Source organism: Thrips palmi, unplaced genomic scaffold, assembly GCF_012932325.1.
Source record: "Thrips palmi isolate BJ-2018 unplaced genomic scaffold, TpBJ-2018v1 HiC_scaffold_17, whole genome shotgun sequence".
Lineage (NCBI taxonomy): Eukaryota > Metazoa > Arthropoda > Insecta > Thysanoptera > Thripidae > Thrips > Thrips palmi.
Genome location: NW_023144626.1, coordinates 9,520,971 through 9,540,333, shown reverse-complemented (window position 1 = coordinate 9,540,333; position 19,363 = coordinate 9,520,971). Strand labels below are relative to the sequence as shown.

The 19,363-nt window shown below is 53.5% G+C and overlaps 3 protein-coding genes and 1 pseudogene across 3 annotated transcripts; 3 read left to right on the top strand and 1 right to left on the bottom strand.

The window, feature by feature from the left end:
• The first annotated feature begins 2,078 nt into the window (after positions 1 to 2,078).
• On the top strand, positions 2,079 to 4,061 carry LOC117643735 (transcription factor Adf-1-like). Its single transcript, XM_034382799.1, has 4 exons — positions 2,079 to 2,417; positions 2,582 to 2,732; positions 2,852 to 2,952; positions 3,124 to 4,061. Exons 1-4 carry the CDS (start codon positions 2,195 to 2,197, stop codon positions 3,384 to 3,386), a joined length of 738 nt encoding a protein of 245 aa, XP_034238690.1. The 5' UTR covers positions 2,079 to 2,194; the 3' UTR covers positions 3,387 to 4,061.
• A 74-nt stretch (positions 4,062 to 4,135) lies between these two features.
• Positions 4,136 to 6,398, bottom strand: LOC117643734 (farnesol dehydrogenase-like). The gene is made up of 6 exons (XM_034382797.1): positions 6,252 to 6,398; positions 5,987 to 6,167; positions 5,755 to 5,884; positions 5,532 to 5,679; positions 4,454 to 4,588; positions 4,136 to 4,322 (listed from the first exon to the last, which is right to left on the bottom strand). Exons 1-6 carry the CDS (start codon positions 6,396 to 6,398, stop codon positions 4,281 to 4,283), a joined length of 783 nt encoding a protein of 260 aa, XP_034238688.1. The 3' UTR covers positions 4,136 to 4,280.
• A 6,465-nt stretch (positions 6,399 to 12,863) lies between these two features.
• On the top strand, positions 12,864 to 14,027 carry LOC117644022 (annotated as a pseudogene).
• Positions 14,028 to 14,090: 63 nt separating this feature from the next.
• LOC117643390 (polyadenylate-binding protein 1-B-like) lies at positions 14,091 to 19,195 on the top strand. Its single transcript, XM_034382252.1, has 4 exons — positions 14,091 to 14,212; positions 17,359 to 17,496; positions 17,862 to 18,191; positions 19,014 to 19,195. The coding sequence occupies exons 1-4, from the start codon at positions 14,163 to 14,165 to the stop codon at positions 19,033 to 19,035; spliced, it is 540 nt and encodes a 179-aa protein (XP_034238143.1). The 5' UTR covers positions 14,091 to 14,162; the 3' UTR covers positions 19,036 to 19,195.
• Positions 19,196 to 19,363: the final 168 nt, after the last annotated feature.

Here is a 19,363-nt window from a genome sequence, read left to right as displayed (position 1 = left end):
GGGTGAACAGCGGACGGAAATGCACTGGTGAAGAGAGACGAGGGAGGATTCAGTGCGTGCGGACGTTCCCTATTCGGAAAAGGGGGGGGAGGGGAATGCCCTAGAAATGGAGGAAGGGGTGATCGTGGGTGCGTGTCGTGACACGGATGCGGGGGAGTGCTGGGGTTGTGACTGCTGAGGGGTGCTTGCTGAGCTAGGTAGGTAGCCGAGCTGCGGGGCCGCTTGGGTCCCGTGTGGAACGCGATCGCAGATTGGGGTCTGAACAGTGTCATAATGGCACTACCCCACGACGACGTCAGTACGACCTCAGTCTGACGCCTCTCGTACGCCAGTGTGGCGATCGGGGCTAGTCTTTGTGGTCAGAGTCGGCGTCCAACTGGCGTCGTAATGCCGTCGCGCTGCCGTCGTCTTTGGGTCGCAAAAAAGTTCGTTTTTCGGACGCTAGTCAGACACCAGTACGACGTCGCTTTTTCAGCGCGAAAAATGTCGCGCGACCGTCAAAACAACCGGCTGGGAGTGTGTCGAACACAGAACTCCCGCGTCGAATGTCGGTGCCCGAACCCGCTGGGCCAGAGCGACTTCGTTGAGGGCGGGGGGACCGCAGCTCTAGTCTTCTTGACTCGACCCACCATGGCACGGGCCACGAGTACAGCATCTCTTTTGCTATGTTTCTTTCGCAGCGAGCAACTACAGATAGCCTACGGCCAACAGATTTACAGAGCATGACAACTAGGTTAAATGTGTATTTGATATCGGTTCAACTCGTGCGTACCGCATCCGATGGCCGGAAAGAAATAGTACTCTGGCGTCAATACTCTGTGGCCCGTGCCATGGTGGGTCGAGTCAAGAAGACTAGAGCTGCGGTCCCCCCGCCCTCAACGAAGTCGCTCTGGCCCAGCGGGTTCGGGCACCGACATTCGACGCGGGAGTTCTGTGTTCGACACACTCCCAGCCGGTTGTTTTGACGGTCGCGCGACATTTTTCGCGCTGAAAAAGCGACGTCGTACTGGTGTCTGACTAGCGTCCGAAAAACGAACTTTTTTGCGACCCAAAGACGACGGCAGCGCGACGGCATTACGACGCCAGTTGGACGCCGACTCTGACCACAAAGACTAGCCCCGATCGCCACACTGGCGTACGAGAGGCGTCAGACTGAGGTCGTACTGACGTCGTCGTGGGGTAGTGCCATTATGACACTGTTCAGACCCCAATCTGCGATCGCGTTCCACACGGGGTGGGCAGAAGGTGCTCGGTATGACACCTTGACAATGGGATGGAACATGAGTGATTGGGAGGGGGGGCTTTCTCTCATGGGGGACCGGACAGGGTGGCCGGGGAAGACAGGGAAGACATCCACGGGTCCACGGTCCACCTACAGCCCTACCCATGTTACCACACGGTTTAGTTTCACTTACGCACTGGATTCTTGTAAACACTGAATAAATACACCAGCAAACAGCGGTAGACTGACAGGAAGAGCAAAGCAAAGCAGAAGGCTGTTTCTTCTTGGAGACACACAGATAGGGGTTCGAAGGCAAAGCTCAGCGCCGCCTGCCCAGGCGTGGTGGCCACCCTTGGAACTACGAGAATAGATTGTCCACGGTACTGTCACATCGTCGGGAGCATGGGAGAGCAGACGACGCCGCCGACTAAAGATCGCTGACATGTCGAAACATGTGTCGTCTGAGCTCTCTAAAATTCACTTGAGCATAAAAAACTCAACCCCGATAAGCGTAATAGCGTAAAATGCTTAGCGAAGGAATTTACAAATCCCTTGGACAACAAGCGACAACTTAATGGGGTCGACGGTGCTGCGCTCTGTCGGGCCTTCGAACCCCAATAGGGGCGTCGGGCGCTCCCCCGGGGGCGGGAGAAGGGGGGGGGGGAGGGGGAAGGAGCACCCGACACTGCTACCACCTCACTTGTCACAGCCATGATCACAAATATCATAACAGCACCCCGATCACGGCAAGATGAATAGATAGATGGAGGACAGCTTCCTCGCACCGTTGCATAGTGGCGTCGTGTCGTCCCATGCGGCCTGCGAGTGTAGGCACCAAGCAGGCTCGCACCGACTATCTGAATGTTGGCAACAATTTGTCTCAACAGCCCAGTTGTTTTGAGGATACAAGCAGACAGACATTGTCATTATTTGTTTACATATTTTGCGATGTGCGTGCTTTGAGAATGAAAAATGAATTTTGAAGGGAAAACTGGTGAATTTATTTCTCCTCAGCAAGTTCTGGGGAACATTGAAGACAGTTTACTAGGGGATGCAGACGAAGGTGTAAATGTACTCCTCATCAATGAAGTTAAAAAGTATCCCATTCTATATGATTTCAATAATGAAAAGTACTCTGACAAAGAAATTCGAGCAAGAATTTGGACTCGCATTAGCGCAGATCTTGGAATGAGCAGTGAGTTAAACTTAATTAATGATTTGTTGTACTATTTCCATAAGAATTGTCATAACCTCACCTTTGGTTTCTTTTCTTGTTTGTTTTTTGTTTTTTGTTTTTTGATTGTTTAGTTAACTTTAGTCAATTTGTCATTCCTAATACTTGATGAGAATTTATTGCAGCTAAATCAGCTAAACACCAGTGGAAGCGCTTGCGAGACTCCCTGCGTGATGCTCTGAAACGCCAAGAAGGCAAAATGGGAGTCTCTTGCAGAAAAACTTGGCGATATTACAAGAAGATGGAATTTGTTATTCCCTTTATGACAAACAGAGAGTAAGAGTCTTTCACCACAACTAAAGGCTAGTTTATACCTAGCCTTTAGTTTAAACCTGTCTTTATCTTCATGTTTGAGACGTAGAATCCTCTTACCTACATGTTCTTTTTTGTTTCAGACCTGGTGCAATTTCAAATTCGAAACGACGTAGGAACAGGAAGCATGCTTCGAGCCATGGCCACCCTCATCAAGATGCTGCAATAAGCATGATTTCTTCAGGTGGGTTTGAGGTCTTCTTACATTCTATTCACTGATATGTTACCTGTTCAAACTTAACTTACTCTTTCTCCTGAAAGCTTAGTATTCAGCTCATAGGAATGATGTTTTAGCTAATAACTACATTTATTTGTGGCAAAACATAATAACTTTCTTTAAAATTCTCTTTTGCAGCACTGAATGCAGCTTCGGAAGGATCAAGTTACTATAACAGTAGTAATTCTAGTGGCCCCAGCGGTAGTCGCTTGTACAAGGCTGAAGGAGTTGAGATGTCTCTTCTTGAAGAGCTTGCCCACAAACCTTTGGACGAGGATTTATATTTCTGTCTTTCTATGGCAGCTAGTATGAAACGTCTAAGTGAGCAACGTCGTGCTAGACTAAAGTGTGATATGATGAGTATGCTATACACAGCACAATGTGAAGAAGCCTTCCCTTAAAAACTGTAGGAGACACCCCATGGAATCATTACTACTGGGTAGGATCATTTAATGCTTTGGTGTAGTGAATATTTTTTAAAGATGTTTTTAGAACACATTCTTTTGTAAATGTTCATTAGTCAAACAATCTTCTGTTTCTGATTAATTTTTTTAATGCAACCCAGGTGTCCTTAACTCCAAAGTTTGTAAAGCAAAGCATCATGGTTTACCAGAACTCTTCTTTAAAAAAAAAAAAATAGTTGAAAACATTTCCATACCACAGTATTGTTTTGTTAAAGTACAGTTAAATCTTGAACAACCTCCTCTGCCCAGTCAGTACAACAAGCAGAGGGGAGGTTGAGGAGTTACTCTTCCCATACGTTTTAATGTTTTCTGTTTTATGTTGTTCTTTTTCACTTTTGAGGCAGAGTGCCTTTGTGCTGCTTAGGATCTGTTCCATTTTATCGTAAGAAACCCACAAAACAGCTTCCATGAAGCAGATTTTCCTCACTTTCAGTTGTAGTTATACTTTTAAGTCATTGAGCTTTGTATATATGACTTTCATTGGTGCAAGACACAACTAGGTATCCTCCCTCTTTTCTTCTTCATTACTTTTAGTGTTATTTTTTAAATATTTATAATGTACATATGGTTATGTAATATTAGTGTTTGAGGCACATTGTGTTATTATTTAAATTTCCAGGACCTTTGTAAGAACCTTTTGTAATTATTGTTCTTCAAAACACTATAGAAAAGTTAAAACCAAATACAAAAGTTTAAATTTATGAAAATTTATTTTCTGTCACTGTTTATTTTCCACCTTTCTTTTTTTAATGGACAATTTAAACTTTTGTCAGGCACCAAAATTCCACTCAACATCGGCACAGAAGTAGACACTTTACCTAATTGATTCCATTACCAAACTTCGCCAGCTGGCTGTAGAGTTAGGTGCACAATCTACACAAACCGAAAAACAACAGAATGAAAACCTGGGATGCGGTACTCAAAATTTTCAGGTAGGGACCATATTTGCAAAATGACGCCCCTACAGTGAGGCAGCCATGAGGCAGTAAGAGCCAGCCACACACCTCGACGCTGGGCGGGCTGGACAGGACGAAGCGCACGGCCCGGGAGAGGTCTCCGGGCTGCACGACGCGGTACTCCAGCTTCTCCAGCTGCTGCTGCGGCACCAGAGGGGTCTGCACAGTCCCGGGGGAAAGGTCCTGAGAGGAGGGAGACAAAAGTGGATGGATTATCTGACGTGACCGGCATTTCGCCTTCTTAGTACAACCATGTGTCACGTCAAACGCGTTCGAAATAAAGAACGGGTTGCCTAAGTGCCAGGGCCGTAGCCGCCTCCTCGCGCCAGGGGGGGGGGGGGAATTTTTGTCTGCATTGAAGGTTGCCTACCTATCAGGGGGTCCCGCAGGTGCTTTTTCAATTTTTAACACACGATTGAATGTATTAAAAGGGTGGTAAATGTAAATTGTTAGCGAGCGAAGCGAGCTCAGAAAATTTGCGGTTCTAACGTGTGCGAGCGAAGCGAGCTGAGAAAATTTGCGGTTCTTAGGGCTTTAGGGTGGAAAACGTAATTTGTTTGCAATTAAAGCGAGCTCAGAAAATTTGCGGTTCTAAGGGTTACTTGGTGGTAAACGTGTGCGAGCGAAGCGAGCTGAGAAAATTTGCGGTTCTTAGGACTTTTTAGAGTGGTAAACGGCGTAATTTGTTTGCGAGCAAACAGAGCTCGCGCGGGAAGAGAGAAAATCTGCGGTTCTTACGACTTACTAGGGTGGTCAGTGTTTGTCCGAGAGCTGAGAAAATTTGCGGTTCTTAGGACTTTTTAGAGTGGTAAACGGCGTAATTTGTTTGCGAGCAAACAGAGCTCGCGCGGGAAGAGAGAAAATCTGCGGTTCTTACGACTTACTAGGGTGGTCAGTGTTTGTCCGAGAGCTGAGAAAATTTGCGGTGTGCTGAGTGCGACACTTCATTAGCCGATATTTCAACACCTGGCATTTTTTTAGGGAAGTGGGGTTCACTCCTACTTCCCCAACGCGAAGCAGCTGAGAGTGAGGGGGCGAGGGAATGACCAAAGGAGAAAGGGGACTTTGAATTTCGCAGCCAAACGCATTCGCACCACGCTCCCCCAGCAGCAGGGCGAGTCCTTACCGTCACCCTCACGTTGACGCCCTGGTTCCTCAGCTCGGCACGCAGCGCGCGGTTGAAGCCGATGACGGCGTGCTTGGAGGCGATGTACATGGACATGGGGAACATGGCCAGGATCTCTCGGGAGACGGACTCGGCGTGTCCCACGGTGCTGCAACGACAAAGCGCATGAGGGTTGAAACAAGGGGCGCGTTTGCACTCGAAGGTACAACGACCTGCGACCTACCTGCCGATGTTGACGACGTGGCCGTCATCGATTCCGTGCTTCTGCATGCTGCTGATGGCCCTCTTGGTGGCCGCGGCCAGGCCGACGACGTTGGTATTCATGGTGGCCGCCATCGTGGTCATGTCGGAGTCTGGTGCAGCAACAGAGGGACGGCATCAACCTCCTCCCCGCCCAGCAAACACCCGCGCCAAAAAGCTCGAGACAAATCGACAACAACTCGCAGTGTACACACCCAGGAACGGCTTGATCGGCGCGATGCCGGCGTTGTTGACGATGGCGGCGATGCCGCCGAGGTTCTCGTCGACCCACTTGAACACGCGGTCGAGGTCGGCCTCCTTCGTGATGTCGGCCTGCATGGGGTGCACCGCGCCGCCCGCACCTGCAGCAGCGTCGGCCAGCCGCACCGCCAATGCCTGCAGCAACCAAGCGCCGCCTTGAGTCCGCAGCGACGGCCTTCTGGTCCAGGTCCAGGACGCTCCGCGACGTCGTGCACTCACCTGCAGCGCGGCCTCGGCCACGTCCACGGCCACGACGCGCATCCCGGACAGCGCGAGGTCCTCGGCGATGGCCGAGCCGAGGCCCCCCGCCGCCCCCGTGACCACGGCGACGCGGCCGCGGAACCTCGACATGTCCAAGCCCTCCATGGTGCTGCTGATGACTGCGGTGACCGCGCGGCCGGGCCTCGGCCGGCCACCCACGGCGCCGGACCGGCCGGACCGTGTTGGTTTGGGGCAGGGCCGGCCGGCAGGACGGAGACTTAGATAAGGGGGGAGGGAGGTCAGTCGGAGGCCCCGAGTCCAACGACTTGTGCCCCTTTCACAAATAAGGTGACCTCGTACGTGGGGGAAAACAAACATAAAAATCAAACACGGAGCACGAATCTTTCGTTGCCGATGAGGACTCTCCGTTCTTCAGGAGGAATCGGGACGCCCAGTGTCTTCAGCCCGCTTCAGCCAGCGTTAGAGTGACCGAGTGACAGCAGATTTTGTGACTGTGGCAGCCGCTCGGCAACCATCTCGCGTGCGCACCGCTTGGTCGAAGGTAGTCGAAGGCCTGTAGCGCCACCGATCCGGCCCGCAACACACCGCTGTGAGACGGTGGCCTACCTTGCCCCTGAAGACGCCGAGCAGGGTAGGCCACCGTCTCCACAGCGGTGTGTTGCGTGCCGGATCGGTGGCCTACCTCACAGGCGCTACAGTCGTCCAAGTCGACAGTTCGGTTCGAAAGAGCGGCAATCCGCTCGTCTGTGGCACTTGTAGCGGGCGAGGCGCAGCGCGCCCGGCAGATAGGCACCCCTCCAGACTCCCGGACGAGGCTGGCGGCCTGCCACGCGGCGGCGCGTCGCTCCTAGTCCGGTCCTGGCACGGGCGTGAGTCCCACGGCATGTCCGTCCGGCAGGTTGATTCCAAACAGTGCTGCTGTCGTCGCTCTGTCTCCCTCGCACTCATGAGGCACACCCCAGGGGTGCGAGAGAGACAGAGCGACAAAGCAGTGTTCGGAATCAGCCGGCGGTTCGGGCCGAGACAAAGCGGCTATTCATCAGCTGCTGGCTCACCTGTGGATGGAGGGGAGGGGGGCGCCAAGTTTACGTTGCGATTTAGACCTTTTCCGATTTGTCTTCCGCAAAGCAAGGCAGAGCGGTAATGAGCGGAGCTACGTCCTCCTTCCCCGAGCAGCGGAGTGCGGGGGCCCACGTCGACCATTTGCAGTTTTCTAGCTAAATGTTTCTTGTTTTGCTTCTCTCTTCTCTGGTCGGAGCATGATCTTCCCTTCGCGAACGGCTTCGAGGTGAACAAACCCCTCGCCCTACCTGTGCCTCTTCGGCGTGGCGCGGCGTGGGACTCTAAAAAAGTGAGCGCGTATGAGCGTTGGCGATGAGGCCTGCGGTTTATTTCTGCGGGTCAACCAGACCATGACTTTTGACATGTGTCGGCGCGTGGCGGCGTGGCGGCCGCGCGGGCAGGGGCCGTGGCAGGGGAGGGTGATGCCAGCGATAGTCGCCGAGGATGACGAGGGTGTCCTCTTGGCCAAGATGATCCCCATCGTGATAGGAGGGAAGACACAGCGCCACCGCGCCGAGCAGGCCGAGCAGCGCGTCGAGCATGGGGCAGCGCGGGGCAGGTGGGGTGGGTGGGGTGGGGTGGGGTGGGGTGGGTGGGTGGGGTGGGGTGGGGTGGGGTGGGGTGGGGTTTGGTGGGGGCTGCTCGGGCTGCCCCTGCGCCCGGGTTTCAGTGACGCGTTCCACAGACCGACAAACCGACAAACCCTGCAAACGGACAGCGTCCAGAAACCCGCGGTCCATTGACAAAACGCAGCTTGGGAGATTTTTTGGGCCTTCGCAGGAGGAAATTACATTTTGAGGACTCCTCTTTTGTGCGACTGAAGCCTAGTAGGCCCAGTAGCCAGGAGGCAGTTGGATGGCTAGGCTGTATGATGCTTGTTTGGCCAAGTGATTACACCTGTGTGCGTGTGTCGACGAAGCGACGTGCGACTGCGTGCACAGTCCGACAACGTTTTGTGTTTCATAATTTTAGACTCCACGCTACAGCCTCGACTCGGCTTTCATAAGCTGATCCACCCGTTCTCGGTTTTCGCTCCCGATCAATTTTTAGAATTAAATAGAGTGGGGAATCGGGCCGGGCTGCGCTGGCTTCTTTGGCCCACACCATAAAAATTAGCGACTGTCAGTCAGTCAGTGTGAGGCAGTGTGGCCTGCCTGGCCGGAGGCTGAGGGGCGAGGAAAGAGGAAACTCTTATTGCCATGGATAATGCAGACGCGCAGCACCACTGTAATTGGGGAGGAGACACGGTGTCACACACACACACACGCACACACACACACACACGAAGTAGAAGTGCGTGTGTGCTTACTTCAAACGGCGCCTTGAGGCACGCACTTTAAAGCGTGCGCACACATGTTTAGACAGCGCACCGGTGGGCCGGTGGGCCGGTGGGCTGGGTCACAGGGTCACTGCTGCAAGTAAGTGAAGCCTGCAGCCCTGCTGGTCATCACCGACACCGACGGCGGCCTGAATCAAGGGAAGACTTCCTTTGATCCCAAATCGCAGCAGACTGACTTCGAGAGTCGTCTTCGTCGCTCTGTCTCTCTCGCACCTGTAGGGGACGAGGGAGACAGAGCGAGTCTGCAGGGCCATTCCAGCACCACCGACGCGACACTGCGAGTCGCTTTGCTCGGTTTGCCTCTTCGTCATGCTTTGACGAGGCCCACCCCGGCCCCACCCCGGCCCCACCCCTTCCCCGGCGGGGCCGCGGGGCCCAGGACCACGCGGGGCCCCGGCGGGGTACGGCACGGGGGCCGAAGCACTCAGTCAGCCAGGCGCCCGGCTCAGCCCGGCTGGTGCGGCGTCCCGAAGGTGTCCCGTCGTGTCCCCGCGAGCAGGACCGGGAGCGCAGCGGCGCAGCAGCCCAGCCCACGAGGTCCCTTCCGCGGTCCGCGAGTGGTGGTGCCGCTCAAGCTAGTCGTCATGCAGGTGTGTCGGGACGCGCGGTGAAGTGTTTCGACTGCATGCTGGTGGCGGTGGTGGAATGGTATGGAGTCGCCGGCCGGAGGCAAGGGCGGCGCCGAGGGACTCTGTGAGGGACTCTGCGAGGAGCCGGCCGGCGAGGTTGCCCGCGCCCATCATGGGACTCCAAGTGCACCGAGTGTGTGACTCAAGGATTACAGTGGCGGGGAGCGGCCTGCGAAGCCTGCGAAGCCTGCGAAGCCTGCGAAGCCTGCGAAGCCTGCGAAGCCTGCGAAGCCTGCGAAAGCCCTGAAGCAACTTGCAGCAGCGTGGTGAGTGATTTTAGCGCCGAAATCAGTGAAACGGCGAGTGCGGTCAACGGGGGTTACATCCGCCCATGGGGTAACCGGGGCAACCTCAGGCAGGTTTCCATGCAGGCCGATGAACGCTTTGTGATGCCAACCCGCAAGCGAGCCAATTCAAATCACCCGATACAACATGTCATATCTGATAACTCAGGAGAAGATTTACTTCATTTACACTAGCGTCCGTGGAATTTTTATCTTTTTCTTGCCCGCTAATCACTTATTCTCACGCCTAATAATTATTCCAAACATCGTACCATCCTTGAGGCGTTTTGCTCGGAATTAACCCAGGCGACGAAGCCGAGAGGGAAACGACTGAGAAATTTTGTGTACATCGGATAGGGATAACCTCGGATAACCCGCGGATTACCTCCGGATTACATCGAAAAATTTCCAGGATTACCATTGGATTACGCCGGATTTCCCCGCATTACCTCAGAATTTCCCCGGATTACTTCGAAATTTCTGGTTATCCGGATAGCGGATAACCAATTTGCTGTTACATCGGATAACTGAAGTCGTTTCCCCCTCGGACGAAGCACTCAGAAGGCAACCCGTCCTACTCGTGTTTACACCTCCGCCACGGTGATGGTGGCAGTGAGGAGTGAGGTCGTCCTGGCGTCCTGGCCCTGCCATGCCCTGCCATGCCGTGCCATGCCATGCCGTGCCATGCCATGCCGTGCCATGCCATGCCATGCCGTGCCATGCCATGCCATGCCATGCCAACACTAGCGGGGTGTGTATTTCGCCAGCCTGCCGTGGCGGGGCGCGCTCAACATCCCCTCGAGCGACTGATTCCCCGCAGCAGCGCGTCCCGCCGCTCTGCGTGTCTCTCTCGCACCCCTTCGCAGTGCCCCAGAGCCCTAGAGGGACAGAGAGAGAAGGAGCGACGACATCGTCGTTTGCCCGGCCGAATAATTCGCGGCGTCAGATGCGGACGCCAGGCTGTCCGATTTCATTCCCCATTAGTGACCAGTTAGGACCGGGGGAAGGGGGGGGGGTCGCGTTGAGGTGAGCGGTGGTCGTTTCATGGCGCGATGACGGGCCGTGTCCGCGGCCGCGTCAGGACGCCGTAGAACAAACCTGCATTAGCGCAAGTATTGAGGCGCAGCCAATTAGACGCCGCGGCTGCGGCCGGGAGGGGGTGGGGGAGGGGGTGGGGGTGGAAGAGAGGGGAGGGAGGCGGCGTGTTGATGGCGGGAAGGGGCAGTGAAAGTGCAGGGGGTGGACGAGGGGTACCAGGTGGGGCGCCGCCGGGTAGTTTGTCATCTTGCATGCTCCACGTGTGACCGTGGCATGGCCGTGGCATGGCTCCGCCGAGGCGGGATGCCGAGCTGCCCTCTGATTGTGTAGGTGTGTGTGCACGCGTGTGTGTGTGTGTGCGTTTCAAAAAAGTGCAACAAATAATACACTCTCGAAACGCGCCGCAATGGCGCCCAAAATGTTGCGTTCATTTTATTGTTTTTATTGTTGTTTTTTATTCTTCCTGGTGTCTCACGTTTCCGAGCGGTAGGTGGTCCCTCTGGCGCTCACCTGTCACAAATAAAGTCACACCCTCGCGTCACGGCGTCACGGCGTCACAGCACCGTCGCTGGGGAGCCAATCCCATAACGCACAGTGGGCCAGACGCCGGCGGAGGCGGCCAAAACTCTAGACGCGTTTTTAGCTCCAGAGTCGCTAAATGGGACTCGAACCGAACGTGTGACCCCATCAATGGATTCCTCGTTCGGAGAGCAATTCATTGGTGGGGTCACACGTTCCGTTCGAGTCCCATTTAGCGACTCTGGAGCTCAAAACGCGTCTAGAGTTTTGGCCGCCTCCACCGGCTTCTGGCCCACTGTGTAACGACGCGCGGACCTCCCCGTAGCATCCACCTCGTGTGTCCGGGCAGGGCGTGTCATGTCTTAGAACGGCCTATAACCTTCGCCAAATCAACTGAAATGGAAAACCAAAATCTTGAGCGTCATTTCAATGAGTCATTGGCATTTCCCTACACGTATTTGCACTACTGCCGCCAAAACAAATCCAACAGCTGTTCGACAACGCTCAAAATAATGAATACAATCGCAGTTAACGCCCTCTTACCCCTCCTCCTCGTTCCGATATGCACTCACACGGAGGAACGCGTGTGTGTACGAGCGCATGCACTGTGCGAAAAAACCACAGTGAATCCCGTTAATTTTTTTGCCGGGATTTACTGTAGTTCAGAACACAGGATATACCGTGCCTGGCTACAGTATCTACTGTGCCTGGTACAGGATATTCCGTACTCTACTCCTGTGGTACAGTAAATCCCGTACAAAGTACAGTAGATCCTGTTAAAAAAGTACAGTAAATCCTGTACTCTGAACTACGGTGACAGCTGTACTAATCACTACAGGATTTACTGTGATTTTTTCCCACAGTGTGGTGGCATTCATCTCGTCACCAGCCATTGCTTAAATAAGCTGTCCGCGAGTCTGCTTCTAATGAATATCGCGTCACAGGGGTCCGCGTGCGGCCAACAGCGAGGGGGAACCTGGCAGGACCGGGAGGGGGGAGGGGGAGCGGGAGGGGGAGGGGAGGGGAGGGGGAGGGGAGGGGAGGGGAGAGGGGGCGTCCGGGCGGCGATGCGCCACATTAGCTGTCTCCCCCAATTATACCAGTATGCTTAAAGGCGGGCCGCGGGAAAAGGGAAAGGGAAGGGGGTTGGGGGTCGAGTGTCTAGAATACCCGTTGAAAGGGAAGGAAAGTGGAGGACAGATTGGCGTCGACAGGGGCAACAAGTGGGCGTGTTTGAGCCAGACCAATTTGCAGCTATTTTCCCGTGCGGCGCGGGACGCGTCCACGGTAAATTCTTCTCCTGGAATTCCCAGGAATATCGCGGTCAATTTCCAGGAGATTGTTCTACCGTGTTCCCTCTAGGCCTAGGCTAGGCCAAGGGCGTTTACGATTTTTGTTTGTGATTTGTGCAGGGCGACGCGCTCGGCGGTTGGAGGCGACGAGCCGCCGAATGGGTGCGATGGACGTCGGCCACGGCCACGCCCTCGGCCCCCGCAGCCCGGACGCCAGTCCGGACGACGCCCGGCCCGGCAGCGGCAGCCCCGGCCTCGGCCCCAGCCTCGGCCCCAGCCTCGGCCCCAGCAGCACCGCGGAGCACGCCAAGCGCGCGGAGCGCCGCAGCACCAGCCCCGCGGCCTCGTTCGCCTCGGCGGCCGGCGGGGAGGTCGCCCAGGGCGGCCAGGGTGGCGGCCAGGGTGGCGGCCAGGGCGGCCAGGGCCCAGCCAGCCCGGCGTCGCTGGACCACGCCGTCGGCCGGCTGCTGCAGGGTGGGTAGTGGGTAGTGGGTAGCCGACGACGCGGTGCTGCTCGACACGCGGACACGGCCGCGATGACGCATGGCTCGCGCCGCTCGCGGTGTGCAAACTGACGAACGCTCCATTTGCGTTGCAGCTTGTAGAGCCCCACACGTCATTAATCCTGAGGGAGGGCGTCGCGTCGCGTTCCTCTCTCTTCAATCTCCCATCTTCCCTCCTTTTCCTCCCCGCAGGCTACGACTGGACCACGGTGCCCGTGACGCGGCGCCCCGGCTCCCCGCGGCGCGTGCACGTCAAGAGGCCCATGAACGCCTTCATGGTGTGGGCGCAGGCCGCGCGCAAGCGGCTCGCTAAGAAGCACCCCCAGCTGCACAACGCCGAGCTCAGCAAGACCCTCGGCAAGCTGTGGAAGTCAGTATATCGTCAGTGTTTGGCGGGGTTGTCTCATGGGATGCACGTGTAGCGTTAGTAACGTTGGGTGGATTCGATGGTCTCGCTAGAGACAGACACACTTGCGGTCGATAGGTGACATTCTGTCAGGAGTTTTGGAGCTCATTGGTGGCAATCTTGATTCCAGGGAGCTCCAGGACCACGAGCGCAGGCCCTTCGTGGAGGAGGCGGACCGACTGCGTGCGGCACACAAGAAAGAGCACCCCGACTACAAGGTGAGGCCGTGCGGCGTCGCTCTGTCTCTCTCGCACTCATGGGACGTCTCCTATGCCAGGAGCGAGAGAGACAACGACGAAAACGACTCTGGGAATCAGTCTGCTGGCCGCTATCTCGACCGCCATTCACTCTGCTTGCAGTACCAGCCGCGGCGGCGGAAAGCGGCGCGAGTGCGCGGCTTGGGCCTGGACTCGCACCTCGCCGACGACGGCGGCGGGGCGCGTCCGGGTTTGGCCGGCACCGAGGACGCGCGCGCCGAGGGCGCTGAGGAGGTGGAGGCCCCCAGCTCGTCCTGCCAGGGCTACCCCTACAGGTTGGAGACTGCAAACTCCACAAGTGCAAGTGTGCAGTTGCATGCATTCCTCCTTCACGTGCCCTTATGTTCTCTCTACAGGTCGGACGCGTCGGCGAGGACCACGCCGGACGCCTGCACCTCCACCAGCCCCGCCGCCAGCCCCGGCCTGCAGCCCGTGCTCAGCCCCTCGCACCACCTCGCACACCTCAGCCTCGCCCCCTCCCACCAGGGCCACGGCCTCGGACACGGCCTCGGACACGGCCTCGGCCACCACGCGCACGCCTCGCAGTTCGCGCCCACCGTGGCCGAGGCCGTGGCCGCCATGCACCACGGTGACTCCAGGGCGGTGCTCGCCCGGTACAGCCAGCGGGGGTGAGTACATCGTGCGTGCCGTGGGGAGCAGCGTGCTTCGCGGGGCATTACGTCGCTGTCTCTCTCGCATCCCCACGGGAGGCCCACAGTGGGGCAGAAGACCGGTGGAGGCGGTCAAAATACCGGAGGTGTTTTGAGCCCCAGAGTTGCTAAATGGGACTCGAACCGAACGCGTGACCCCACCCGAGGGGTCGTCAACTCTCCCCGGCCGTGTACGGAGTAGTATATATTACTTGTAATACATGTAATACAAGGTAATACGAGTAATATGTGGTAATATAGTAATATGAAGTAATATAAGGTAATATAAAGTAATACAAGGTAATATATGGTAATATAATGGTAATATTTGATTTAAAAATGGTGTAAGTGATGAGAAAACGCTCCCACAAAGTCTCCACGGGGAATTCCACGCCAGACCATCGCACCCCCCGAAATCGACGGCGATGGAATTGGCCAAAATAGGTGTCAATCCACTTAGGATGACCCCTTGAGTCACCCTGCAAAATTTTTTGGTCCAACTCAAAATCGTTCAGATTTTATAGCGACTTGAAATTTTTGTCAACGTTGAATGTCGCAACTTTTGTCCACAGAGCATCTGTGGTCAGATAGTGACCAGCCAGGTTTCATTGTCTTCACAAAAGACTACTCTATCCATAAGAAAAATTTATTTTTGAAAAAGTTTAAAAACTTGGGAAATATTAAGAAAAATCAATGAAAATTTCACAAAAATGGATGCATAAAAAAAGCTGGTCCTTCTATTTTGACGATACTTGTTTCAAAAGTCACTTATCCTGAGTCGAGCAAGCCCACAAAATTTCAACTCCGGCCCAGCTTCCTAACTATGGATCGGTCCACATTTTATACTTTTGGGGCTAAATTTGGTATCGAAACTTGAACGGCATGAATCAAGAGTGCATGTTTTCACTTCTAAGATCACTTCTGAGCTTCGGATTCACCCCCAAACATCAATTCAAATCAGACATTCCATGTCCAGAGATATATTTTTGAGTGTTTTAACTTCAACGTTGAGATTTTGGGTTAACAAGTAAAATTATGCTTGCGCAGACCATTTCCACCATATGAAAATATTCTTTTCAGTCTGAGTATTTCCCCTTACTTCATTTTACTAACCTGATGAAGAATTCAACACATTAGCCGATTGATTCCGTCAGTCCTATCAGGAGAAGCTCCCTGACTGATATAGGAGCTCACATATCATGGCCCACACCACAGAAAACAAGAAAATCTTAACATTTGAGACAAACGTTGTCCTCTACACTTTACTTTTCAAATCGTCTGCTTGCACTGCGCCAATCCCAGGTATGAGAAATTGATAGTGCAGCACAGTAAGTTTCTCATACCTGGGATTGGCGCAGTTGAAGCAGACGATTCGAAAAGTAAAGTGTAGTGATCAGGACAACTTGGGGGTTTTGGGTCCAGAAAAAATATTTTTTTCAACTATCTATATTTGATCAGCACCCCTTGAAACGTAATTTTAACATGGTGCCTCAAAACATTTTTTTCGGGGAAAAAGTCCTTTTCTCTAAGTTCTAATGACAACTTTTTCCTTTTAGGGGCAAATGTTTTAAGGCACCATGTTAAAAAAAGTTTCAAGAGGTGCTGATCACATGGGGATAGTTGAAAAAAATATTTTTTCTGGACCCAAAACTTAAGGGGGCAGTCTCGTCCCTGTACCCTTTTTTAGGGGGGTTTTCCCCCCTCTTTTGATGACGATGATTTTTTAAATATACCTCTTAGAGACAAACGGTAAAAACCAAATGAAAGAACAAAATTTTTACAACATTTTCAAAAAAAAATATTTTGTTTTGTCTTCAGTTGTAAGGGAGTTATAGGGAAAGCAACAAAAGCCGACAAAACATACAAAATTTCACTGCGCGACAATTTTCTCCGGAAGTTCTTAACTTTTTGGCAATCGGTTTGCGGCATCTTGAAGATAAAAAAATCCTCTTTACTTTAACCTACGATCGTCCATGTAGCCCAAGGAAAACCTAAATTAAAACCGTTCCTAAGTTTGTATAGGTTTTTGGTTACGTTTTAAAAAGTGTAATCCTTGGGCTATATGGACGATTGTAGGTTAAAGTAAAGAGGATTTTTTTATCTTCAAGATGCCGCAAACCGATTGCCAAAAAGTTAAGAACTTCCGGAGAAAATTGTCGCGCAGTGAAATTTTGTATGTTTTGTCGGCTTTTGTTGCTTTCCCTATAACTCCCTTACAACTGAAGACAAAACAAAATATTTTTTTTTGAAAATGTTGTAAAAATTTTGTTCTTTCATTTGGTTTTTACTGTTTGTCTCTAAGAGGTATATTTAAAAAATCATCGTCATCAAAAGAGGGGGGAAAACCCCCCTAAAAAAGGGTACAGGGACGAGACTGCCCCCTTAAGTCCAGTGGTAAAATGACCCAAAACTTCAATTGATCACAGTTCCTCTAATAATTGCCTGAGATGGCTGAAATTTTGTGGGGGTGTTTACCTATGGGTAGGCACCATTTAAGCCAAAGAAAAGCGAAATCGCCGATGGTCTGCTTCGAACGGCCCCGATACGCTCAAATCTTCACTAAAAATAGTGAAATTGAGCAACTTTGAGAGCCCGTAGCGTCCAAACCCGACGTCGTAAAGCCTCGCGCGACCCGGCATTCGAAAGAGCGCACTTTTTTCTTTCGGAAACGACATTTTGTCCAAGAAATACAAGGTAATACAAGGTAATATAAGGTAATATATGGTAATATGAGACAATATAAGTAATATGTGGTAATATAGGTAATATAGGTAATATAAGGTAATATTATGGTAATATGAGGCCGTGTACGGAGTAATATACGAGTTGACGACCCCTCGACCCCACCAATGGATTCCTCGTTCGGAGAGCAATCCATTGGTGGGGTCACACCAACCACGGTTTGAGTCCCATTTAAATTTAATTTAAATTTAAATTTAAATTTAATTAGTGACTCTGGAGCTCAAAATGCGTCTAGAGTTTTGGCCGCCTGCACTGGTCTTCTGGCCCACTGTGAGGCCCCATGAGGCCCCATGAGTGCGACAGAGGCAGAGCGTCGACACGCCCGGCTGGTTCAGTAGACGTTTCCGCAGACGGGAGTAACGTTCTGCTGCTCCCGCTTGCAGGGCATACGGTGATGCGACGTCGCTGTACCCGGGCCACTACCAGGCTCAACAGGAGGTGCCCCAGTACCACCACCACCCGCCGCACCAAGTCCACCAGCACGACCGGGGCAAGCCGACGCCAACGCCGCCGTACCCCTGGTGAGTTGGACTGCGCTACAGTCGGTTACAGTCACTCCAATAGGGTACTTTCGTAGATCCCTGAGCCGGAAGCACACAGACGCCATGTTGGCGGAAGTAGATCCAAACTTGACATGGAAAAGAGACGTTCGTCAAAGGTATCGGCCACACTTGAACATAAATAGTCGTTTGATACTTGTTTGCAGTGCATATGTGTTTCGGGAGCAATATTTGTACAGCTCGGCTATAGTTTTGGATCCGAAGAGAGGTTAGTTTCCGGCCAATTTGGCGTCTGCTGGTCTGCTTGCTTCCGGTTCAGGATTCTACGAAAGTACCCTATCCAGAGAGACATGTGAAGGAAAAACTTTGCGGTGTTGGTGTTACAGTGCATATTCGCAGTACGCGAGCTCGGGCGGTGACGCGTACCGCGGTGGCGTCTACCTGGGCAGTGACTCCCCCCACGGCACCGCGCACGGCGCCGCACACGCCGGCTTCGTGATGCACAGCAACACCCTGGCCGAGCACCACGCCGCGACGACGCCCTACCCTCAGGTCCACGGCGTCCACGCGCCGCACTCCGCGCACGCCGTCCACGCCGTCCACCACGCCATGAACGGGGGCTTCCCCCAGGTGGCCTCGCAGACGACGCCGTCGTCCTCGTCGGCGTCCGGGACGCAGGACCCTCAGCCCTACCCGTACCAGTCGTCGTACTGCGGGTCAGTGCGTTTTCGCTGCCGCCCTGAAGCGGATTCATTCGAAACCTTACAGTGAAGCCAAAGCCTTTTGACCTTTGCACGGCCATTTCGGACATCGTTTGCGTCGCTCTGTCTCTCTCGAAACTCATACTGCTTTCCGTACCGGTGCGAGTGAGACAGTGCGATGAAACGCTGCACAGTGGGCCAGAAGACTGGTGGAGGCGGTCAAAACTCTAAACGCGCTTTGAGCTCCAGAGACGCTACTAAATGGGACTTAAACCGAGCTTGTGACCCCACCAATGGATTCCTCGTTCGGAGAGCAATTCATTGGTGGGGTCACACGTTCGATTCGAGTCCCTTTTAGCGACTCTGGAGCTCAAAACCCGTCCGGGGTTTTGGCCGCCTCCGCCGGTCTTCTGGCCCACTGTGCGCTGCCTGGTTTCAGTCTGCAGAAGCGCCTGCCGGGTAGGCCGCCCCACCGTCCCGCAATACACAGTAGTGAGAATGGTGGTCTGCGTTGCGCCTCGTCTTGTCGGGGGCAAGGTAGGCCACTGTTCTCTCATCGGTGTGTTGCAGAACGGCGAGGCGGGCGCTTCAGGTCAAAAGTCCATCCCGCCAGACCGATCATTTACTAGGGCGCTCTAGAGCGTACACGTGACGTGGCCGAAACTTTGTCGTAGCAAGGTTGCGAGCTACGTGTTCCCTCGTGGGTGGGACCTGTTTGAGTATTCATGGGTTTCAGGTTTAGCACACTCATCCATGCTCGTCTGGAATTTTTTTGGTGTCCTTGTTTCCTTCTACTGCTGTAGTTTTAGCTACAACCATTGCGTTACTATGTTTCAGGCCACCCATGCAAAAGTACTGACGGACAGAGTCCACCGACCGATCATCACATCGGGTGATCAAGTCTCTCGATCGCCGTCGCCCCGTTCCCGTCCCTCTTTATCTTCAGTTTATGTCGACCTGATGAGTCACCCGTTTTCAGCTGTTTTGTAAATAAAAATACTTGTTGTTTTGTTTTTTAATGGATTGTGTTTTCCTCTCTTTTCTAAGCGTATAAATAGCGCATATACAGTACACTATACAAAACAACACGTTCGAAACCACAGCGGGTTGCCCGTCAGCGTTGGAACCCCGCGCCGTGGGCGGCAGGCGAGGCGGCGGCGGCACGCGCGCGCTCTGCTGGCGGCGAC